This window comes from Chelonoidis abingdonii, chromosome 9 (assembly GCF_003597395.2).
Source record: "Chelonoidis abingdonii isolate Lonesome George chromosome 9, CheloAbing_2.0, whole genome shotgun sequence".
NCBI classification, from domain to species: Eukaryota; Metazoa; Chordata; order Testudines; family Testudinidae; genus Chelonoidis; species Chelonoidis abingdonii.
The window spans coordinates 32670422-32695735 of record NC_133777.1 but is presented as its reverse complement, the minus strand read 5'-3'; the positions used below and the strand labels follow the sequence as shown (position 1 = coordinate 32695735).

Here is a 25314-nt window from a genome sequence, read left to right as displayed (position 1 = left end):
AAGGAACATATGGGATTATGTGTTAAAAACATTTTGTTTATGTACACCTCTACCCCGATAGAACATGACCCGATATAACACGAATTCGGATATAACATAGTGAAGCAGTGCTCTGGGGGGCAGGGCTGCATGTTCCAGCAGATGAAAGCAAGTTCAATATAACACGGTTTCACCTATAATGCGGTAAGATTTTTTTGGCTCCCAAGGACAGTGTTATATCGGGGTTGAGATGTATACTGGCAGATTTATCAAATGTTCTTGCACAAGAAGAAATGTTGAAAGGGATCTCGCTTAAAGGGGCCAAGAAATTTCCCTTTGAGACAGCTGCAGTTTCCAGTGTTGGAAGCAAGAGTATCAGACCCCCTGATTTTGAACAGCCCTGCACATCCAAAACCTTCGTTACACAGAGCCAACCATCCTTAAAAAGGGCCAAGAAATTGTCCTCTGAAGCAGCGACAGTTTCCAGGGGTGAGAAAAAGGGGATCAGACCCCCCAATTTTGAACAGTCCTGCACCTCCAAGAAATCTACTTCTGAAGCTTCCAGGAAGTGATGCAAAGGGGTCAAATCCCTAGTTCTGAGCAACCCTATGCCATCACAGCCCAGAAGAAATCAGCTTTAAAAAGGGTAAAGGCAAACAACCCTGTAGCAGCAACAGTGTCCATGCATGGGCTTGAGCAGAGTCAAGTGTCAGCCCCTGTAGCGGGGTGGTTACCCCACTCCTGCCCTGAAGGGCTTTAAAACAACCCTGGGAGACAGTGGTGGCAGGAGAAAAGCTGGGCTGTTTGGCAAAGCAGCCACAGCTCTAGCCAATGCAGTCAGGGCCCAGCTGGCCCTTATAAGAGGGTGGTGGGCCAGAAGGACAAGGAGACACTCTCTAGCTCCCTAGAGAGAGAAGGACCTGGCTGCCTGGGAAGCTGAGGAGGGTACCTAGGATGGAGCAGTGCTGGGGAAGGGCAGACGGAGCTGGGGAGCTCTAGCCTAGCAAAGCCCCAGGCTGCAGGCCAAGTTAAGGGTCCACAAAAGGGTACTAGGGCTGCAGAGGGGCAGCTCAGGAAAAGGCAGAGGCAGCTGGTCCGACCCACCCTTGCCAGTGATGAGTGGTTAACAGACTACTGTCTGCCCCAGTGAACAGGGGCTAAACGGAGATTGGCAGTAGCCTGAGGCAAGGTGGGGATAGGGGGTTCCCCTGGGAGAGAAGACCCACAGTGGGGAAGTACTGTGGTGGGCAGAACCCCTGGACAAAGGGCATCGGGGTCGGGGAGAGACACGGGGGCCAGCGGCAGGCGTGACATCGGCCTGCAGAGGGCGCTCTGGGCTGGAAGGAGCTAGTTCCCTGGATGACCAGCAGGAGGCACTGTGCCGATGAGTCATCGCCCCACCACAGTCCCCCCTGATTCTGGTCACCACAGAACCATTGCTACAAATAACAACCTACCTGTAGGTCTTGCTACATCAGTTGTGTTTGTAATAAGCTGTTTAGTGTTCGTACATCTCTTAAGCGTTTACTAGGTAAAAAGTTTTCAAAGCCAATTCTTGAGATGTTTCAAAAGCAACATTCTCCAGAAGAAAGGGTGGTTTTAGACCAAAAGATAAAATACACATGCACTGTTTGAAAAGGTGGAAAGCGTGTTGAAGGAGGAAGGGAGGGTGGGACTAAACATGAAACCTAAAAACATTAAGAGGGGTTGTGGAGGTGGGGAAAGTGGAAGAAATCTAAAAGATTGAGAAGACTTTTGGGGAGGAAACTTTAAAAAGCCAGAGCTTTTTTATGAAAACGACCCTGCCCAACCAAGAAAGGGAAATAGACATAGACTCCCTCTTCTGAAAGTACAGATTCTCCCACTCCTAATACACCTCCTCAGCTGTATTATGAATATTTTAATGCTTATGAATATTTTCAAGAAATTTTTTCACTAATTTGTGACCCCCATTACTCTGTCCAGAGGCCATGGTGTCAGTTGACACCACTATTGAAAATTTGCTAGATGATATTAATAATCAGATATCAGAAGGGTAGCTGTGTCAGTCCGGATCTTTAAAAGAGTCCTGTGGCACCGTATAGACGAAGGCCTTGGCTACACTGGCACTTTACAGCGCTGCACCTTTCTCGCTCAGGGGTGTGAAAAAACACCCTCCTGAGCATAGCAAGTTACAGCACTGTAAAGCGCCAGTGTAAACAGTGCCTCAGTGCTTGGAGCGCAGCTCCCAGCACTGTAAGCTAATCCTCTTGGGGAGGTGGAGTACCTGCAGCACTGGGAGAGCTCTCTCCCAGTGCTGGCGCCGCGACCACACTCGTGCTTCAAAGCACTGCCGCGGGAGTGCTCCCATGGCAGCGCTTTGAAGTTTCCAGTGTAGCCAAGCCCTAACAGATGTATTGGAGCATAAGTTTTCGTGGGTGAATACCCACTTCATCGGATGCACGTAGTGGAAATTTCCAGAGGCAGGTATAAATATGCAGGCCAGAATCAGTCTGGAGATAACGAGGTTAGTTCAGTCAGGGAGGATGAGGCCCTCTTCTACCAGTTGAGGTGTGAACACCAAGGGAGGAGAAACTGCTTTTGTAGCTGGCTAGTCATTCACAGGTTTTGTTTAATCCTGAGCAGATGGTGTCAGATTTGAAATGGATTGAAGCTCAGCAGTTTCTCTTTGAAGTCTGGTCCTGAAGTTTTTTTGCTGTAGGATGGCAACATCTTGGCCATACAATAGCAGATTTTAAGGTAGTCATCCTACAGCAAAAAAACTTTAGGTATCAACACAATTCCCAGAATGAATTTGTTCTCCAGAAAGAACTGCACTATTATTGCCAAAAAGATGTTGAAATTTTGCAAGAGCTTGCAACTGGTCCAGAAAAGAAGTCATAAAAGTGACAGAAAAGCAGATTGTTAAAAACCCAGGACAGGATGACAAGGAGGTGTATAGTGTATACTAGGTGTATAGACCCCTTACATTAGCCTCAATTTGCATGGCCATGTACCGGTTTAATTTTTTAAAACCGCAAACCATAGCCCTTCTGCCATTAGATAATTACCACAAACAGCAGAAGAGATATTCCATGGCGGCTATTCAATGGTTGTTGTGTGTAGCCCACACCGAGAACATTTACATCCAACATACTTTTCAGTGTGGGGAGTTTAAAGCGGTGTCCTATTTTGTTTTTTTTGTTTGTTTGTTTGTATGGTTATACCTTCATAGCAGGTAAACCTACAGCCTTTGAATTTAATGTTTTTTTTTTTTCATGGCTGCCTGTCTGCTATTGTGAAAATGATTACAATCCTTTGCTTAATGTGACCTACAGACAACTGTACAACTAAACCATGATTAAGGCTGAATTTCTAAAAATACAGGGCTTTGAGGTAAGGACCATATGGGAACACAAATGGAAGGCTATGCTAGCGAACGATAACCGGGTGGGGGATTTTTTACAAGAAAAAAACCTGCCACAGCCTTTGGTTCCTAGAAGTGCCCTTTACAGAGGTAGAATGAATGCCATCTGTCTTTATTACGAACCACAGCCCAGGGAGCAGATTCATTACTACGATTTTATCAGCCTCTATCCTTTTGTTAACAAGACTAAACAATACCATGTGGGGCACCCTGGTATCGTGTATGAGGGTTTTGGGGATATCAGATGGTACTTTGGCATTGCCAAGGTTAAAGTGTACCCTCCGAGAGGCCTGTATTTCCCCGTATTACCATACAGGGTTGGTGATAAATTAATGTTCCCCCTGTGCGTCCTTTGTGTAGAAACAACACAAAAGGAACCCTGCACGCACAATCAGGAGGACAGGAGGGCTTTAACAGGGACTTGGTGCACAATAAAGTTGGCAGAGGCTTTAGACAAATGGTACAGGATAGCTGAGATTTATGAAGTCTGGCACTTTAACCTCTCTGAAGATTCCCTGTTTCCAGACTACATTAAAACGCACCTGAGACAGAAACAAGAGGCCTCGGGGTGCCCGCACTGGTGTACAGTCAAGTTTGGAAAAAAAACCAGTACATTAGAGTACCGTGAAAGAGAAGACATGTGTCTGCGTCTAAAGAAGATTAAGGCAAACCCCACCAAAAAAACCCCCAAACCCCAAAATGCTCCCCTCAAAGCTGTTTTTAAATTCCTTGTGGGGAAAATTTGGTCAGCGAACAAATTTGACTAACACCAGTGTAGTGACGGACCCCGACGAGTTCCTCAAGCACATCTTTGTGCCTTATTACGATGTGTCGTGCGAGTTTATTGACAATGACAGGGCCGTGGTGTCTTGAAAGTATGCAAAAGAACATTGCACCCATTCCGGCAACACTAATGTGTTTATAGCATGCTTCACCACTGCTTATGCCAAGCTAGAGCACTATGTTAGATTTGTTAGATTGCTTACAGGAGCAGTGTCTTTACCACAATATGGATTCTGTGATTTTTCTTAGTAAAGAAGGGGCGTGGAACCCACCTCTAGGGGATTATTTAGGGGATCTGACCAACAAAATACCACCAGCTGAACACATTGTGGAGTTTGTGTCTGCTGGGCCTAAAACGTATGAGTACAAACTGTCCAACTGTAAGACATGTATGAAAGTAAAAGGGATTGTGCTCAACGCAGGGAATAGTGAGAAAATTAATTTGGAAAGCTTAAAAGAACTCGTCTGGGATTACCCCAAGGAAGAGGGCCCAAAAGAAATCGTGCTACAGCAGCCAGGAATCATAAGGGTAAAAAAGCACCAGTTGATAGAAACAAGAAGTCTGGCAAAAAAAACCCAAAACAAAGTCATTTATGACAAAAGAGCCCTTGAGGTGGATTTTAAAACCTTGCCATACGGGTATTGATTATTATGAAAAGCCACATTCAGTTTGTTCACCCCTTTTCCTGTTTTCTTTGTGATCCTTTGAATGCTGGAAAATCATTTTTTATAAAGCAATTGTTAGAAAATGAGAATAAGCTGTTGTGCATGCCTGAAAATATTGTATGGTATTATTGTATGGTGTTGGCAACAATTGTATAAAGAGTTGTTGCAAAAATTTCCATGTATCACGTTTTTGGAAGGTTTACCTGATACTTTTAATGATGAACAGTGATTTCCTAGTAATAAAGTTAATATGGTTATTATAGATGATTGAATGGAGTCTGCTTCTGAAAGCAGTGAAATCAAGAAAGCCTTTACAAAATACATGCATCACAGGAACCTAGGTATTATGTACATTGCGCAAAATATATTTTGTCAGGGGGAAAAAAGGCTGAACAATTTAATTTAAATACGAAGTATATGGTTCTTTTAAAAAAACCCACGCAATAAACTGCAAATCACCACTCTGGCCTGACAAATGTACCTGGTAAAACACAATTATTTTTGGAGGCTTTTGAGGTACTCTATGAGTACCTGCTGGTGGATTTGAATGCTTCAGCACCTGCAGCCTTCATGTTAAGAACAGGCCTTTCCCCCCCAGACTGGCCTTGTGTATACACCTTAAAAAACCCAAAACCATAAACAGTTATTTTTATCAAACTCCCATTTTGAAAAAGAGCATCCCTCTGATAATCATGTCTAGCTGCGTGCAGAGAAACCTGGCTCTTTTACGATTCCTCATCAAAGCCAAACTGCAGCAAAGGAAGGCTATTCACTGCTCAGCTTCTGAAGACCTGGTAGCAGCCATCTCAGAAATAGTACTCAGGTTTCCAGTTTTATTCAGAGAGTAATGATTGGTGCACTCCTGGTCCAGGGTCAGATTGAAGGCATACAGCATATAGCCCTGGGCAAATTCACCACAGTTAATCAGGATCAATCGCTCTTTTACATATTTCCCAGCCACCTGCATAAGCCGCATGTACTCCCTACACAGTTTTCATTCTCAATGTCGTGTTATAGAGGTTTCACCGACACCCGTTCACCACAAAATTAATGTTTTAATGTTTAAATTTAAAAGGGTTTTTAATGTAGCTGCCGCTGAAGCCTTCGTTATCTATAAAACTGATTACGAGCTGCTTGGGTCACTGTCCCAAAAAGAGGTTTTCCTGGTGACTAACACAACTGCTGGCTAGAATGCTAAACACCTTTATGCTCACCCCGTCTACTGGGTACTTAGCATTGGTGATCATTAGAGCTTCAGCATGCCCCAAACAGACCCCCAGGGTCACTTTCACCCATTTTACAAACAGGGACACTGAAATAATGTGAACTTTATAATTCTGGTTGGCATTCCCGCTCATGAGGCAAAAAATATCTTTGCTATGGATCCGTTTAATTTTCAAGTCCACGCCATTCAGCAATAGTTTTTCTTGAAAAAACAAATCACTGTGTAGAGGCCCCAACAAATCCAGCCTCCTGCTGCTGACCATTAGTCTGTCCCTGTGCATAAACCCCTCGTTACCTGCGCCGACCAAAATGGTGCTTTTGTGGGCCTCATCGTGTCTTTATGAAACCCTCCTGTCAAAAACTGCATAGCAAGGGTATCATGGCTGTAGTTCAGAATCAGCTCTATCAAGGCTCTGTGAGGGTAACAATTGTTGCTCTTACTGATAAGACAGTTACCTAGAATGATGTCCAGCTGGTTAAAAAGGGTGGCGATAGAGTAGTTTGTTATGGCAACACTGGCATTGTTGTCAATGTCTGCCTTGGCTTCTACCACCTTGCAGTACATGTACAGCAGCGTTTTGTTAAGGTCTAAGTAATGATCCCCATATCCTGAAATAAAAAATTATAGCGGGGCATTCACCGTTAAAGAGGTCAAAGGAGACATCTCTACATAAATGCTATTCTCGATACTGGTTTGTGTTGGGGCTATTTGAAATAAATCCAGTTCTGATTTGGTGCATTTGTCAGAGCCATAATGAATAACAGCCATTTAAAAATATATCCCTCTTACCACGGGCGATGCTTCGCTTCCCTTTCTTAGGGCGCCTTTTAGGTTTCTGGCTGAGGTGACTTTTGACAGCTTTTTTTTTAAAGGGCTGGTGCGACGCTGTTCTTTTTCTTCTCATCACCACTAAACCAGAACCTTCTTGTGGCATGTGCACTCCCATTTTGTTTATAATGGCACTAGACACGTGGTTCACTACATCTCTGGTTATATTTTTTGCGGCTGTTTTCATGTGAGGTTTAATAATTTCAAAACCCCTTTTCAAAAGCGGCACGGCTTTTCTAAAAAGACTGCGGAATATCCCTCCTAAACTGGCTCCGTACATGACGAGTAATCCTTGGTAGCCTGGTAAGGCACAACCAGCCTGGGCCCTGTACTAATTCCTATACAAAAAGAGATCCTCATAGTTTTTTATAGTCACCATTCTTCAAGTTTCCTGGGGCTCAAATGGAGTTTAGCAATCACCTTCCCAAAACTAAATGAAACTTGTTTATTCTGATTCATCTTTATTTCAATTGTAATGGTACCAATGTGCTGTTTACTCACAGTGATGTAATGCACTTTGTCATACATGATGGTAATAAATTCGTTGTTGCTACTGTGGATGGGCACGCAGCTCAACAGCAGCACGTAGTAGTCCCCCACTAACTGATGTTCCACTATGTCCATGTACACATATTAAGAGTTAAACACTCCCATGATGTCTGCAGGGAGTGGTGCTATATTACATGGATGATTCGGAATCATTCCCAATATTGCTTCCAATTCTTCCCCTGTGGAAAAAAAGTAATTTTCATTGTTTGCTTTTAACCGAACTCTTCTAGTAACCAAGCTGTAAATGGCACTGACCTTCGGTTTTTCGGAATCTTTGTCGATGTTCTTGTTGATATTCTCTATTAAATGATAAATGCTTGAATAATAGCTGGCATCTGTGTTGTAGGATCAAATTTATTTTTTCAACGCTAACACAAACAGTGTATTGTGAAAAATTGTGTTCTGTGAGTGACAATAATGTATTTCTGATAAAGCGACATCCCAGTAACCTATAAAATTTAAAGGGTTGGCCAGTTATATTGTATAATTGGAACTAGTATTTTGAGGAAAAGCCCCCGCAGAAGCATTGCTAGGTAAAGTAATGTAAAACCCCATTCAGTCATTTTTTCCCCCTTTATTAGAGGTCTTGAACTTGAGATGCTTTTACCCAACTGTTAAATTCTTCAGGCCATCCTCTCCATTTTACAAAAAAAATACTCATTCCTTTCCCAGCCTTTTTTCACTAGAATCTTTTGTACCCTGTAAACGCAGTCCTGGTTAGGGTTTACTTTTTGTAATTCTTTGGGGTATAAAGAGCCTGCGACTGCCTCTTCTACGTAATCTTGTAATGCGTACACAGTCCTCTGCCCTTGTAATAAAACCCCAGACACAATAAATATTTCCTCAGTAAAGGTTTGCTGATATACCTTTTCAAAAGTATCCTTCATTTTAGAAACCCTTATGTGATCCCCCTTCTTAAAAATCACTTGTGGCGCCTTTTTAAAACTGTCCTTGTAGACGGTTTTCCATACACTCAGCACGTTCGCATGTGTCACGTCGATCAGGCATCCTCTGAGAGTTCTGTAATAACTTCTGTTGTAACCATCTATGAAGGCCTGCAGCACACTGATGTATCGAAAGGTGCTACAGGCGGTAAAATACCTCCACATCTTTGATTTTAAAGTTCTGTTAAACCTCTCCACACACCCGGCCTTGACTTCGTTATTGGTACTCCATGTTGCTTAAACAAAGTCTTTAAAGCTTTGTTTAAAAACTCTTTTCCTCGATCTGTTTGTAATTTTTGAGGCATGCAGCCTTGTCTAAAAATAGCTTTAAATGCCTTTGCCACCTCTTCCCCTGTCTTATTCTTTAGGGATATAGCCCAGGTGTATTTAGACACCATTAAAATATATGTACGACCATTGTTGTGGTTAGAATAGGAGGTCATGTCAACCAAATTCATCTGCCACTGTGCATCTACATCAGACACAACCATTTTATTTCTTTTAAATTTAATCCTTATGTAAAGTGTAAGCGTCTTGATCCACAAGCCAAGCTGCAATCCTGCTTGCTGCTCAAAGTTTTACGGTGCCTTTTAGCAGCCTGAAATAAGGGTTTTACACCCCTCAAAACTCCCAACTTCTCCAGGACAGTAATAAATTTTCTTTAGCAACCTCACCATGTCTAACCCATCTTACTTTAAAACAGATGTATACACAAGATCAAATTTTTGCTTTTGTTTTTATTTAATACAGACTCGTTTATACACATCTTCCTTTTTAAAAGACAAGCTTTTAATGCAGAAGCACAGTAATATACAATATGACTATACACATTTATTTAATGCAGAAGCAAAGTAATATAGGATACAAATATACACTTTTTTATTTAATGCAAAAGCAAAGGAAACAGTTATACAGGCTTTTATATTTTACAGTGCATCTTAATCAATATTCAGGGTTTTTTTTTTGACCCTTTAGGGTAAGGACCCAGCATGTAAAAAGTTTTAGAATCCATTTTACCATCCCTGCTACACACTGATTGGCCAGTTTTCGCTGCCACCTTATTTGATAGGTCTACCAGCAATGCCACTAGGTCTGACATCTCTGCAACCTCCCTGATCATTTTGACAACTTCAGTTACAATTTCAGTGGTCATGTTAAGATTTTTCAGTTTGTAGCCTTTGGCTATAATTATATTTAGGATCTGGGCCACATCAGTTTAGAAGAAATATGTCTAATCTGGTGAAATACTTCTGAGCAACCCCAGAAGATACAACGGTGACTAAGTGGATTGGGAGCGTCTACTGCTCAGGCTGTACAGTTTTCAAAAAGTTTTTTTTTCAAGCAGTGGTAAATGGTTTTTACTACAATAAATAATAATAATATCAGCCATAACGTCATCTTTGCAGCTCTGCTGGTCACTCTCTTTACTTCTTACAGTCTTTTTTTAAAAATCTCGCTTCATGCAAGAACAGCAGGTGCATATCATGGTTATTCTTTTCAAAGGGCATCTATCTTTATTCTCTGAACATGTCTGGCAAAATCAGAGGAAAAAAACCCATGTTTTAAATTCTTTGGTGCAATCATTTAAAAATAAAAAAGGCAAACAATTTGCTCATGCTACCTCAACCATACGCTCATCTGATTCTGAATCATCATCATCATCTCCGGCTTTGCGCTGTCGGGCACCATGTCAGCTCCCTGTTACTAAACACAAACATATAGCCTTGTTTAAACCGCCTCTTACATATATATTGTGACAAAGTTCCTCCTCTACCTTGGTGGGTTCTGCGCTTCTTGGCAGATTTGCTCACCTCAGTGATCTTCCCCACAGTCTGGGTCAACTCCTCCTGTGTCTGATCAGGAGTTGGGAGGTTTGCGGGGAACCCGGGCCCGCCCTCTACTCCGGGTTCCAGCCCAGGGCCCTGTGGATCGCAGCTGTCTATATACCTCCTGTAACAGCATTGCATAACAGCTTACAACTCCCTCGGCTTACTTCCCCCATGTCCTCCCTCCAAACACCTTCTTTATCCTCACCACAGATCTCCTCCTGATTCTGATAGAGGCGGATCCCTAAATCCTCCAGCAGTATACTCTCTCACTCTCAGCTCCTTGCCTTCTTGCTCCCAGCTCCTCACTCACACTCCTTCTCCTCTGGCTCCTCCCTGCCTGACTGGAGTGAGCTCCTTTTTAACCCAGGTGCCCTGATTAGCCTGCCTTGATTGGCTGCAGCTGTTCTAATTAAAGTAGCTATCTCTACTGCCTTCTAGAAAGGTCTTAAATGGCTCCAGGTGCCTTGATTAACCTGGAGCAACTGCCATTTGGTTACCATGGGCCTGGGGCTAACATACCTGTTTCTCAGTACTTTACTGTAGCCATCTGGCCTTGCCCCATCACAATATATATTTATATTTCTTTCAAGATTCTCTAAGTTGTTTTTACCTCATCATGTTCTTTTGATTCTACATTTGACGACAGCTCGCTGCAAACCCTGGCTGTATTGTTTGTTTCTGAATCACCACAGGTGGGGGCTCTGTCGGTCATCGTTTCAGCAACTTATTTTTAAGCACAACCGTATAGTAGCATTTAACCACCACCTTATATAGATATATTTCTTTTCTTTTGAATATTTAAGCTGCTTTTACCTCATTGTGCTCTTCTGGCTCTGCATCTGTTGGCCACTCATCACACACCAGAGAGGTGATCTTGTATGTCCCTGACTTGGTTATCTGTCCAAAAAACAAAAAAAATCATTTTTAAGAGCATAAATGTAATAATTTTTTCACAACTGGTAAAGCTTTCTCTTGCTTTTACCATAACAATGTTGCCATCTTTCCATGACTTGGGGTCTATCGGTTGGTTCTCAACATCGCTATCCTCCAACCATCCCTCGGTTGCCATGTCCTTGCCACTTAAAAAACAAAAATATTTAACCACAAATATTTATAAAACATTTGTAATTTTTCATCAATTTGTTATAAAAAGGGCTTTACCTCCAGGGCCGGCTCCAGGCACCAGCCCAGCAAGCAGGTGCTCAACGGAGAGGGGCGGAAAGTCTGGCTCTTTGGCGGCAATTCAGTGGCGGGTCCCTCACTCCCTCTCAAAGCGAAGGACCAGCTGCCGAATTGCCTGAAGCAGTGGCGGTAGTGGCTGAGATCGCGATCGTGGCTTTTTTTTTTTGCTGCTTGGGGTGGCAAAAACCCTGGAGCCAGCCCTGCTTACCTCTGCCTTCGAGTCTACTTCCTCCAAAGCCAGTAACAAATTTTTTCATACACTATCCTTTTCTTCTTTTACAATTGGCAGTGACTGCATAAAGGCTTCCTGTTTCTTGGGTTCAATTTCAGGATGAAATGCAGGGTTTGGCAACAGGTCTTCCTCTTTAGCAAAATAAGTATAAATGGGTCTTCTCTTCTGAACACTAGCTGGGGCACCCACAGGCAATTCTGGCTTCTTGGCATCTGTAGGCATCTTGTAAAAGGACATGGCCGTTGCATCTAGGCTACCAACTTTAAAACTGCCGGTCACAAAAACTTGTGGTTTTATACACACAGTCAAATGCTCATTGGCTAGAATTTTTCAAATAATCCATTTCTGAAGGACACTTGTTTTAAAATCTTGGTATGAAAGGATTGGTTCAAAAAGTGCATTCTGTCAAACAGCTAGGGATTGGTCCACCGAAGGCGGGGCTAGCTTGCAATGTTCACCGCCCAGAATAGCTATCATTTCACTACCAACTGTTGCTGGTGTAGGAGGTTTTGCTCTGCATGTGGTCAGTAACACAGCCTCTCTTATTGCCTTTTTTTTTGATTCTCTAAAACCTTTTTTTCGTTTGCTTATTTTTCCTCTCTTTCATAGGAGATTAGGGTTGGAAGAGACCTCAGGAGGTCATCTAGTCCAACCCCCTGCTCAAAGCAGGACCAATCCCCAGATAGTTTTTTACCCGAGTTCCCTAAATGGCCCCCTCAAGGATTGAATTCATAATCCTGGGTTTAGCAGGCCAGTGCTCAAACCACTGAGCTATCCCTCCCTATTATTTAAAAAACATTTCTCCTTACTAAATCTAACCAAACAACCTTTCTTTTCTTTAATAATCTTTCTTTCCTTTTTCCTTCTAAACCTAAACAAAGCTTTCTTTACTAATCTTTAAGCTCTCTCATGCTATTCTTTAAACCTTTTTCTCTAAACAATCAACCAAATGTACCAAAGCACAGCATGCAACATTCCCCCTATTCAATCATTAAAAAAAACGCTATATTTTTTTCAAAATGGCCGATGTCGCCAAACCTCGACACCAATGGAAATGGGAATGGAGGATGAGATATAAGCCCTAAAGGGGGAGACGTGGAAGCCTGTAAAAAATACATGGTGATGACTACTATTGAGGTATATACTACTACTTGTGTAGCATTGGGTATGCATTGAACACGTGGCATTGGGTATGCATTGAACTTTGATACTGCATTAACCTTGCAGAAGTCGGTGGTTCCATCAGGTTTAGGGACCAATACCACGGGGCTTTTTCAGTCACTGAAAGACTCCTCGATCACCCCCAATGCTAGCATTGAGTGGAGTTCCTTTTTCATGGTGTCTCTTAGTTTCTGGGGAAGGGGCTGAGGGTCTTCCCTGACCTTAACTCCCAGTTTCGTCTGAATATAATGGGTTATTGGTGAATCTGCCCTGGTTGGGTCAAGAAAATGGAAGAGAAGGCAGTGATCAGTTTTTGAGCCTGACTTCTCTGCTCCAGGGTAAGGTTGTCCCCAACCTTGTTGTCATTGGTAATTTATATATCTTGTATATTTGTTAAAATGTCGCAAACTGAAAAGTGTAAAGTAGGTAAAAATGAACTAAATTATATCATTTTTACTTATTTACACTGAATATATTTCTCTTCTTTAGAAGAGCCACTCTGTTCTGTAACTTAATGTATAATTCCAGACCTGGAATGACTGTTTGCCTTGATATAACTTCCTTCTGATGTTCAGAACATTGATGTGCAGAACTGGGTTTGAATTTCAGCTAGGATAAAATGTGAAGACCAAAATGTGAGACTGGAGCTTCAGTAAGGCTACCTTATTCTTTAACATAAGTATTTAGTTTACCATGATAACAGGATCCCAGCATATAATACTGTTACCAGATTTGCCTGTTACTTTGGGGTATGCTTATTTATTAGAGTTACTCTTCTGGGTGGGGGAGGTCTGTAATTCTTTTAATGTACTGTTTGTGTCACTTGTGTTCTCATATGGAGCTCTACTTCTCCCTGCTGCAAGTTCACTCCCAATGGAGCTATCCTGCAGGACCTAGGTTTCCCAGGGCTGGGTTCGTCCAGACCCAGAATCAGACAAACACATGCACACACACACATTAACAGAGCATGTCAGAGAGGACTGGGTTAATCAGCACTCCCAAGCAGACCCCTTATATGTCCCTGGACTGAGTAGGCTGGGTCGAGCAGCACTTCCAAGCTGTCACCCTCATAGGCCCTTGGATTCAGCAGGCTGGGTTGAACAGCACCTCCATGCTGTCACCCAGTCTGTGAAAGAAACTTATTGAAATATCTCTGAGGGTGATATTTTACCTGTATTCAGTTTTATTACTGTATTAGGCTTAGATTTATGTGTTTTATTCTATTTTACTTGGTAATTCACTTTGTTCTGTCTGCTATTACTTGGAACCACTTAAATCCTACTTTCTGTATTTAATAAAATCACTTTTTACTTATTAATTAACCCACAATATGTATTAATACCTGAGGGAGCAAACAACTGTGCATATCTCTCTATCAGTGTTATAGAGGGCAAACAATTTATGAGTTTACCCTTCATAAGCTTTATACAGGGTAAAACTGATTTATTTTGGGTTTAGATCCCCTTGGGAGTTGGGCATCTGAGTGTTAAAGACGAGCACACTTCTGTGAGTTGCTTTCAGTTAAGTCTGCAACTTTGGGGCACATGGTTCAGACCCTGGGTCTGTGTTGGAGTGGACTGGCATGTCTGGCTCAGCAAGATAGGGTACTGGATTCTCAGGCTGGCAGGGAAAACAGGAGCAGAAGTAGTCTTGGCACATCAGTTGGCAGTTCCCAAGGGGGTTTCTGTGATCCAACCGTCACACTCACTTCCACATTACTATTATTATGATAGTTATCTACTTGATGAGCAAACGCCACAGGATTTTTGGACACTGCAGAGATCTTTAGCTTAGGTATGAGGAACATTGCTGCGGAGTGAATGAGGAAGCCAAAAAACACCTATAAGGGGGAAAGAGAGAAGCAACCAGCTTAAACATGAAAATTATTTTTTGCCAGGTAATAATCACAGAGGAGACAAACAAACAAAACAGTTATAATATTAAATATAACTTAAATTTGATTATAAAAGTAAAGTTTAGAAAACTAAAACTGATCAACACAAATCGGGGATAGAAGGCTATACTGAGAGTGAGCGAGCTGGGTTCTCACCACTCCATGAAGCTTGAATTGATCGGGGTTCCCAGGTGGTGGTGGTAGCTGAGGGTCCGGAGTGCTGGAGACAGGCAGAGCCCCCAGCACAATCAGTCAGGAGAAGGTGAAGTCCCAGTGGAACTGATGCAGATTTTGGACCCAGGCATCAGAACACTTACTTGAGTATGGGTAGAGTTTTTTCTAGGAAACAACAATGGTTCAAGGGAGAACACTAGATTTGTTTATGGGTAAACAGATGGCTCAAGGGAGTATACCAAAGTTGTTTTGTTCAAGCTAGACAATAGGAACTGATCATTCCTGGCTATGTGTGGTGTTCCTTGGGGGGAGCTCACAATGCAATTAGGAAGCTTCACTATTTTGGATACCAATAAAGGATTAATTACAATTGGTCTGATAACTACTGAGCTGGGTGTGTGCAGGTGTGGGTTCATTAACATCTGGAGCAGAGATCCCCCATCATGCAGTGCTTCCCTGCTGTTATATCCTTGGGGGCAGCTGGTTTAGGATGAAATCACTTGAGGCCAGAAAGCAGACAGCTAATAAAGCTACCATTTATTTACAGACACAGAGCTCGTCTAACTGGCCGAAGCTGGCTAGGCTATCCCCTAATAATCTAACTCAGTTGCCATAGGAACAAAAACCATGCAGGGCCGGCAGTCGCCTAGGGCGACAGGATTTAAGGGGGTGGCATTTTGCCGCTCTCGGTGGCAATTTGGCTGTGGGGGGGGGGTGTCCTTCCACGCTCCGGGTCTTCGGCAGCAATTCTGCAGCGGGTCCTTCACTCGCTCCGGGACCCGCCACTGAAGTGCCCCGAAGACCGGGAGTGCAGGACCCCCCCGCCGCAGAATTGCCACGAACAACCGGGAGCGGTGAAAGACCCCCGCCTAGGGCACCAAAAACCCTGGCACCACTCCTGAAACCATGACAACCAAATACACAACACCTGTTTTTCTGGTTCCGGAGTTCTGTGAGGTTCTTGCATTAGAATCTCTGTTCTCCATTCTGTATGCTAATGAAGATGCCTTCCTGTCCCATCTTCGATGCAAATGAGGCTAGGGGAGTTTCCTTAATCCTGTCACCCTTATCCCAGTGGTTAAATTGTGTCTACCACTGCCTCTTCATTGCCTTTTGTAAGTCTTTCTTCTGATCAGTTTTGGTTCAAGCAGAGGCGGAGGTGTGGGAGGAGGAATGGTCTTTCATGAGTCAGACAGGCTGGGTACTGTACCCTGGTTCCCCAAAAACACAGAGCTGATGTAATTTATCATGATAACAGGATCCCAGCTTATAATACAGCTTTGCTGTTCAGGTCAAGATGCTGCATTGGGTACATCTCAATCAAATGGTTAGGCTGCCTTCACGGCGGGGATCTCTCATTTTGCAGCCCTTAGTCACACTTTTGCAGGAAACATGCAGGTGACTACTCCAGCTCCTGTATTTTGTGTGCAGTCCTTGAGTTTAGATAACTCTTCAATGTGCCCCTTAGGCAAGAAACCCACCAAACCTTGAATAACTAGTTTCAGGTAGGCTTCAGTGTATCCTGTGGGTTGTATTATGAGACTGGACTCTACTGGCACCTAGATACTTGAGGGGGGATGGGCGATTCTGCGAATGTCATAAATGTAAAGATACTGTCTGTCCAGTAGAGACTAAACTCCTCCAGTCTGCTGAGATTGGGGATAGAGACCCTGGTTTTGTTATATGCTACAGTACCTAGTATACTAAATAGTAAATCCATATATAGAGAACCATGTAAGTATTTAATTTACTGCAATAACCTCCCCTGCCCCCTTGAAGTTTTCTGTCTAATTAACAAACAGACCATCGGATCCCTTTTGATTGACTTCTTACATAGGTGGGACCCGTTTCATTAGTAAAAACTACCCCCGGATCATTGTTGTTACCAGGAATACTGCGAGTCTTCTTGCATGAAAGGGATGGAGTAGGGGGTTTTGGAGGGAGGGTGAAGACGGATCTGAGTTTACTTTCAACCCTTCAGTGTAAGATTATGTTGCCTTCCTTACGGGTAGCCTCGACTCCCCTCCCTCGTGTGTGGGGCTGGCGCTGACGCAGCACGCGGGAGGCGGCGCTGGGAGTGCCCATTGGCGCAGGGCGGAGGAGGATGGGCAGAGCCCGGCGGTAGCCTCAGCCTCAACATCCACGGGGAGGCGGAGGCAGGCTCGGCAGCAGCGGCAGGTGCTCCGGCGGTGCTGCTCTCCCTGGAGCCCGGCAGGCCGACGTGCGGCAGGATGCTGGAGATCCAGCTGGACGATGGCGGCGTTGGAGGGTACCCGGGGGACGATTACTGCTCGGGCTCGGTGATGTCGGAGCGGGTGTCAGGCCTGGCCAACAGCATCTACCGCGAGTTCGAGCGGCTCATCCACTGCTACGACGAAGAGGTGGTGAAGGAACTGATGCCGCTGGTGGTGACGGTGCTGGAGAACCTGGACTCGGTGCTCACAGACAACCAGGAGCACGAGGTGGAGCTGGAGCTGCTGCGGGAGGACAACGAGCAGCTGCTCACGCAGTACGAGCGCGAGAAGGCGCTGCGCAAGCAGGCCGAGGAGGTGAGCCTGGGCTGCTGCTTGCCCACCGCCTGCGGGCCGGGCCGCGCCGGCCACCCACACGGAGCGGGGGAGGGCTCTGCGCCAGCAGCTGGGGGATGCCTCCAGGGATCGGGATGGGAATGGCCTGAGCCAAGACGCCGCCCTAGTGAGGGAGCCCACGCTCCCTTATCCTCGGCACCCGGCCATCTCTGGGGGGCAGCCAGGCGCCTGCCGAGACCGCAGCCAGGGTCTCTCTCATCCCCAGCGCGGACACGACCTCCTTTCCCAGAGACCCACCCCCGGGCATCCCGAATTCTTCACCCCACAGCTGGGGGCTGACTCAGCCAGTTTGCTCCTCTCATCCTAGGACTCCGTTTTCGGCCCCAGTACAGCTGGGATGGGAGAAGAGGGGATGGGGGCCAGTTACTCTTTGAGGAGCACAGCGCCATGGCGCAAAAGCATCTGGCATGTTCTGGTACCAGTAGCGGGATGTCATTGCTGCATCCAGGGTGGGAACTCTCGTTTGTAAACATTAAAGAGGAGCCAGGAGCTCAAGTTGCTTGTTGTGGGGCAGTGCTGTAAATGGTTGGGGTGATGCAAGTGGAGCTCCTTGGATTTCATTCTTGCCTGAGCCACTCAAAGGGATTGACAGCTCTGAGGTTTGGTTTAGGGTGCGGTGACTTGATCATTTGGGTGTATTGTCAGTCTTTTAACAGTCGGCTTGTTGTTGTGTCATATTGGGTGAGTCCTATATTATAGGGGGCAGAACTGTTCTGTGGACTGACCATAGGCAAGGCACGGTTAAATCTTTTTTCTTATGTCAACCGGCCCTGGTTCCTTTCTCCATTAAGTCAAATGTTAGACTGTCAAAGTGTCTTCATTCCAATCTCTAATAGTGATTCTCCTTCCTGCCCCTCACATCACATTAGCATGCAATATGGACAGACGTGGGGGGGTGAAGGCAGGACAGGGAAAAGCAATGGTGATTGTAAGGAAGCTTGACATGCAGTGGGAAGACTTTATAATTCTGAAATATCTTTCTACAAGAACACCTTGTTCTACAGCTAGGGTGCTATCAATGTGTGGCATACATGATGTATTTTTAAGTGTTGTCTCTTAGCTGTGATTAGATATACTCCTGATTGCATTGTTCCAGAGCCATAAATGTTCTTGACAGCTGTGACCTTACATTCTCTGCAAACATATCCTGGAGATTTTACCTTTCTTGAAGTGAGATAAGATCAATCAGAAAATGGTATTTTCTTTTGTTCCCAAATCTAGAATTTTATTGTGTATGTAGGCAGGATCCATTGAAGATAAGTATGAAAGTAAACAAAGTTGCGAGGTCAGCATTTGATGAAGCTTCCCTGTTGTTAAAATAATTGTTGCCAATTTAAAAGCAAGAAAGAGGAGAATAAACTACCAAAAAAAGTAACTGGGGTTCTGTGAATTTGAAGAATTTAATTTAAAAAATGACAACAACAAAAGAAACCACTTGGAACATTTGCTGCTAATATTTGTTTCTGATTAGAACAAATAATTTTTAAAAATCAGTTTACTTTTTATACTTTACTCAGTTTGTTTCGACAGTGGTAGTCCATGTCACTTCTTTAGGCTAGTGCACTAGTAGGCTACACAGTGCTGTAATGTTTGGAAATGCTTTTAAATCTAAACAGTAAGCTGTTAATTTGAAATAAAAACAACCTTCTCAAGATATTGGTCTCTAATTCATCTGACGAAGTGGGTATTCACCCACGAACGCTCATGATCCAAAACATATGTTAGTCTATAAGGTGCCACAGGATTCTCTGCTGCTTTTATTAATTCCATGAATTTATTTTTACCAGACCTACACTTTGGGCTTTAATAACATGGCTTCTGCAACCCAAAAATGTAAGATTTGCTGGCTGTCAGTTCCACTCTTATCTTACTCATGTCTTGTGCAGTGCAATTAAGTTGATGGGGAACAGCCTGGAAGTAGCTCATGAGAGAGACAATCACCTGGCTGAAAGAGGAGCAAAATTCCTTGATCACTAAGGGTATGTCTATACTACGGGATTATTGCAATTTTACATAAACCGGTTTTGTAAAACAGATTGTATAAAGTCGAGTGCACGCAGCCACACTAAGCACATTAATTCGGTGGTGTGCATCCATGGTCCGAGGCTAGCGTCGATTTCTGGAGTGTTGCACTGTGGGTAGCTATCCTGTAGTTATCCCATAGTTCCCGCAGTCTCCCCGACCCTTGGAATTCTGGGTTGAGACCCCAATGCATGATGGTGCAAAAACAGTGTCGCGGGTGATTCTGGGTAAATGTCGTCACTCATTCCTTCCTCCGTGAAAGCAACGGCAGACAATCATTTTCGCGCCCTTTTTCCCTGGATTGCCCTGGCAGACGCCATAGCACGGCAACCATGGAGCCCGTTTCAGCTTTTTTTTACTGTCACTGTATGTCTACTGGATGTTGCTAACAGAGGCGGTACTGCAGCGCTACACAGCAGCATTCATTTGCCTTTGCAAGATAGCAGAGACGGTTATCAGTTGTTCTGTACCGTCTGCCATGCCATTGTAAATTGGCGATGAGATGATGGTTATCAGTCGTTCTGTACCTCTGCTGCTGTCATGGGTGCCCCTGGCTGAGGTCGGCCAGGGGCGCAAAGACAAAAATGGGAATGACTCCCCGAGTCAATCCCTCCTTTATGGTATCTAAAAATAGAGTCAGTCCTGCCTAGAATATGGGGCAAGTGTACTAGAGAAACCAGTGTACCAGAGAACCAGCACAGCCGCTCCGTGTCAGATCCCGCAGAAATGATGAGCTACATGCCATTCTAGGGGGTGCCCCTGCAACAACCCCACCGTTGCTTCCCTGCTCCCCCAACCCTCCTGGGCTACCACCGTGCAGTGTCCCCCCATTTGTGTGATGAAGTAATAAAGAATGCAGGAATAAGAAACACTGACTTTTTAGTGAGATAAAATGAGGGGGAGGCAGCCTCCAGCTGCTATGATAGTCCAGGCAGGACATTAAACGGTGTGGGGGAGAGGAGCCCAGCATCCCTGCTGCTATGATAGTCCAGGCAGTACAGAATCTTTTCTTTACACATGAAAGGGAGGGGGCTGATGGAGCTCAGCCCCCAGTTGCTATGATGAAGACGGTTACCAGCCGTTCTGTACCATCTACTGGGAATGACCGGGAGTCATTCCTATTTTTACCCAGGCCCCCGGCCGACCTCACCTGAGGCCAGCCAGGAGCACTCACACGGGCTGATGATGACAAGGACGGCTATCAGTCATATTGTACTGTACCTGCCACCGGGGAGGGGAGGGGAGAGGATACTGCTGTTCACTGCCGCAGCACCGCGTCTACCAGCAGCATGCAGTAGACATAGGGTGACATTGAAAAAAGTCAAGAAACGATTTTTTTCCCTTTTCTTTCACGGGGGGGGGGGGGTAAATTGACGAGCTATACCCTGAACCACCCGGACAATGTGTTTGACCTACAGGCATTGGGAGCTCAGCCAAGAATGCAAATACTTTTGGAGACTGCTGGGGACTGTGGGATAGCTGGAGTCCTCAGTACCCCCTCCCTCCCTCCATGAGCGTCCATTTGATTCTTTGGCTTTCCGTTACGCTTGTCACGCAGCACTGTGCTGTGGACTCTGTATCATAGCCTGGAGATTTTTTCAAATGCTTTGGCATTTCGTCTTCTGTAACGGAGCTCTGATAGAACAGATTTGTCTCCCCATACAGCGATCAGATCCAGTATCTCCCGTACGGTCCATGCTGGAGCTCTTTTTGGATTTGGGACTGCATCGCCACCCGTGCTGATCAGAGCTCCACGCTGGGCAAACAGGAAATGAAATTCAAAAGTTCGCGGGGCTTTTCCTGTCATACCTGGCCAGTGCATCCGAGTTCAGATTGCTGTCCAGAGCGGTCACAATGGTGCACTGTGGGATACCGCCCGGAGGCCAATACTGTCGATTTGCGGTCACACTAACCCTAATCCGATATGGTAATACTGATTTCAGCGCTACTCCTCTCGTCGGGGAGAAGTACAGAAACCAGTTTAAAGAGCTCTTTATATCGATATAAAGGGCCTCGTTGTGTGGATGGGTGCAGTGTTAAATTGGTTTAATGCTGCTAAAATCGGTTTAAATGCGTAGTGTAGACGAGGCCTAAGACGCAACAGGACCCCAGGAGGGAAAGAATAGCTCACTTTCACACCTCCCTCTTGCTGCCTGTGCTTCTGCCACTAATAATTCCAAGAGTGGCTTCTCTGCTTTCACAGGCTCATCCAGGCACTTCAAGGGGCTGTGGAGCCTTTTGAAACAGCAATCTCTGAGCTGTAACGAATGAAATCCACATAGTTGCATTGGCCCTCTTTCTCCCCCACAACAGTCAAGTGATTGTCCCTTAATTAACCTAAGATCGCGTTGATTATTTTTTACCATTTTGTAGATTAAGAATCAAAAAAGGATTGAGCGTCATTGACCTAGAGTCTGATTTGATAAGTTACCAATGAGAGGATTCTTAATGTCTATGATTCTTGAATTCAAGGATGATATATAGCATATGGAATATTTAATTAGAAATATCGTTCTTGTAGTGTTGAAAGTATGCAGCTCTGATAAATCTTAAATTTGGTTTTGGTGTTGTATTTTGATGATTTCCAGACTGCATTTAAGCTCCTGAAGCTGTTCCTGTCTTTACTGATTTTGTTCTGGATATCCTGGCTTGTTCCACCATCCTGGCTGATGGTGCTGCCCAAGTATGTGACTGTTTCTACATTGGTGAGAACATAATCCTCTATCCGTACTGGGGATGATGAGGCAATATTAAAGGTCATGATATCTGTCTTATTGCGGCTGATTTTCAGTCCAATTTGCTGGCTGATTGCATTGAGTTGAGGTTTTTTTGTATATGGTATTGGATATGTGATAGGAGAGCGACATCATCTGTGAAGTCCAGGTCTTCAAGGGATGAAGTGCAGAATGCTGGGGAATGAGAAAGTATGACCTGTCCAAATTGTCTTCATTTCATACAACTTGCCTCAAAACAATCCTCCGTAATCTTTTGGCCCAGAACAATCTCAAACCAAGATTTATTAACACAGTGCAGCGAAGAGGATCTGAGCACCATCATTGCCAGGGAGCATTGGAAATGGATCGGTTATGTGCTTCGGATGGAAACTGATTCCATCACCAGAGTAGCAATAAGATAAACACCTGAAGGCAAGCGAAAATGAGGCTGTCTGAAAACAGCATGGCGAAGAGTGGTGGAAGCCAAGCTGAAAAACCTGAGGCACAGCTGGGGAACAATTGAAAGACTTTCCAGAAACAGACAGGAGTGGAGAAGCTTTGTCACTGCCCTAAATGCCAGATGCATAATAAGAACATGATGATGATGATCCTTCTTGTATCTGGAATGACTGTAAAGCAGAACATCTCAAACTTGTACATATGACTAGGAGACTCCTTGTCAAATACTGAATTGTGCAGCCTAGAGTAAATGAATCAAAGCAATAGTCCTTTGTTTTGATAGTTTAGCTTCTATTATTTATTAATATAATTGGTTTTTATAAATGCACGTAATGGCTTGAAAAATGAGTCTGAGTAACTCGAGGCTTCGCTGGGTGGGATACTTCTTATTAAAGCTTTTCAAGGTGGAGAGAGAGTTTCACTCGATTTATAAAATAGGAAATGATGTCCATAAATCTAATATTTTGGAATGGTTGTGACACAATCACTATTGAAAGTACAGTAATTATGATCAAGGGGAATACAGGAACTAATTTATGGTCTGATCCTCAACCACTGAAGTCAAAGGGAGTTTGCTTTTGATTTATTGGGCATGGGAGGATAAGGTTTAGTTTATACTAAGTCACTGCAAGCCAGTGGAATGTCAATAGCTGGTTTCCTGTCAGGAAGAATAGAGAAAGCAACCATAGCAGGATGCTTTTTCGTAGCTTAAAAAATTGCTTATGATAACGATTCTCTGTCATTCTTATGCATGACTGAATGAAAATGGGAAATTCTTTTCAGAGAGAATTGCAACAAATAGAGCAGTAGATACCAGGTTTTTTATACAAACAAACCAAAAGAAATCCTTCTCTCTTCCCCTAACAAATAGTTTGCATAGGGTAGACAGCCCTTCCTTACCACTGTTTCCTTCGACCTACTTCCCAAACACTCTTTACTAGAAAGTGCAGCCAATGACGGGTTACTTGAGCTGCAGTGGTAAAGGTCAATGAGTTTTATGGAGAATTTTACTGTGATAAAAGCAATCATAGAGTGTCAAAAGTAAAAATCACTTATTTTCTCACATGGCTGGCCATTACATTGCAGTGTGCACAATAACTGGAGGAAGTCAGTACCTCATAATGTATTTAGCATAGTTTTAGATATGCCAAAAGAAAGTTTAGTGCCATTGTCCTAAATCAGAGAAAACTGAAATGTTAAGAACTATAAACATGGTGGGCAAGAACTTCTTGTTAAGGGGTTGTAACATGAATCTGCTAATGTGAGCTGCCCTGTCAGATTAAATGGCAGGGTTGTTCTCAGAGAACTAGGTTGAGTCCCAGTCTTGACTTCTCTCTGTTTATTAATACCAATTAAAACTGTTAAATTGTCATTGAGATTTTGGGGGTGGGAGGGATAAAGATCTGACCTGTTAATTTTTCTGTAGTCTCATGTCAAAAAGCCTCACGGTTCTAAGTATTTTTGATCAGTTTATGAAGATGAAATTAACTAAAATCAAATGGACGTTATGCTGGGATACATAAATAATGCATCATGCTCCTTCTGTTAACTATGACAGCAGTACCAACCAACCTTATTATCAGTGCTGTGGTAACAGAAAATGATGGCACACCAACAAGACTTTCTTGGCATAATGTGTAGACTGAAGTTGTTAAACTACTTTAATGTCACCTCCACTCAAGACATCATAAAAATAGTTTTCCTTTTGTATGAGAACACTTCCATTCTCAGTCTAAGAGGATATTATGGACATGTGTTTTTAAAATATTTGCCAAAAGCTAAACAGACCTTCACTTTCAATTGCATTACAAGGATTTAGATATAGATTGATTCATTTTTTGTTTTACTTGTCCTGAAATGGGAAGTGGAAGCTCCCCAATACGTAGATAGGAGAACAGAAGCTTCAATGAAATTAGGCAGTATTGGCAATTCTTGCGATTTTTATGGCTCAATTTACAATATTTGGTGGTATTCTTAAAATCCTAGCTGCTGGAATTGTGTGATTACATGGCAATCCCAGTTTATTTATTTATTTACTTGTAAGTTAAGGCTAAGTTTCTGGAGCTCATGAGGTTGTGGAGAAAAGCTTTTACATGTGACCTCTAGACTAGAGGCTTAAAAACCAGAAGGCAAATACAAAACCCCTCCAATTTAATTATTTTAATCTCATGATTTTTTGAGGCTGCCTAATGATTGTCAAATGCTTGGGATTGACATTACTGCTGTAAGTACCTCTGCTGTACTGCCCCAGGGTATGCTAGGAAGACTCTTTTCTTCCTTCTGTTGAAAAGCACCGTGGTCCCGAAAAAGTGCTACATTTGGACACTGCTCATTTCTACACTGAAATAAGCAGGACCTGTAAAGATCATATTTGGACCCTCAATCTGTGTTTTATATATTTTTTATATATATAACCAAAGAGATGGGGTCATAGAATCATAGAATATCAGGGTTGGAAGGGACCTCAGGAGGTCATCTAGTCCAATCCCCTGCTCAAAGCAGGACCAATTCCCAGCTAAATCATCCCAGCCAGGGCTTTGTCAAGCCAAACCTTAAAAATCTCTAAGGAAGGAGATTCCACTACTTCCCTAGGTAACCCATTCCAGTGCTTCACCACTCTCTGAGTGAAAAAGTTTTTCCTAATATTCAACCTAAACCTCCCCTGCTGCAACTTGAGAC

The 25314-nt window shown here is 43.7% G+C and overlaps 2 protein-coding genes across 26 annotated transcripts in view; one reads left to right on the top strand and one right to left on the bottom strand.

The window, feature by feature from the left end:
• Positions 1–7511, bottom strand: part of LOC116826788 (lysosomal dipeptide transporter MFSD1-like) — a 56215-nt gene extending 48704 nt beyond the window's left edge. Inside the window, 2 exon segments of the mRNA XM_075069080.1 lie at positions 6515–6667; positions 7370–7511. Of these exon segments, the coding sequence (XP_074925181.1) occupies positions 6515–6667; positions 7370–7511 (295 nt within the window).
• A 9414-nt stretch (positions 7512–16925) lies between these two features.
• The window catches only part of MAPK8IP3 (mitogen-activated protein kinase 8 interacting protein 3), a 167700-nt gene continuing 159311 nt past the window's right edge, over positions 16926–25314 (top strand). For 24 of the 25 annotated variants that reach the window (XM_075069338.1, XM_075069344.1, XM_075069341.1 and 21 more), the window contains exon 1: positions 16990–17401. In XM_075069338.1, the coding sequence (XP_074925439.1) occupies positions 17084–17401 (318 nt within the window). In that variant the 5' untranslated portion in view covers positions 16990–17083. Of the gene's footprint in view, positions 17402–25314 lie in introns of all 25 variants that reach the window. The other variant, XM_075069343.1, reaches the window with a different exon arrangement.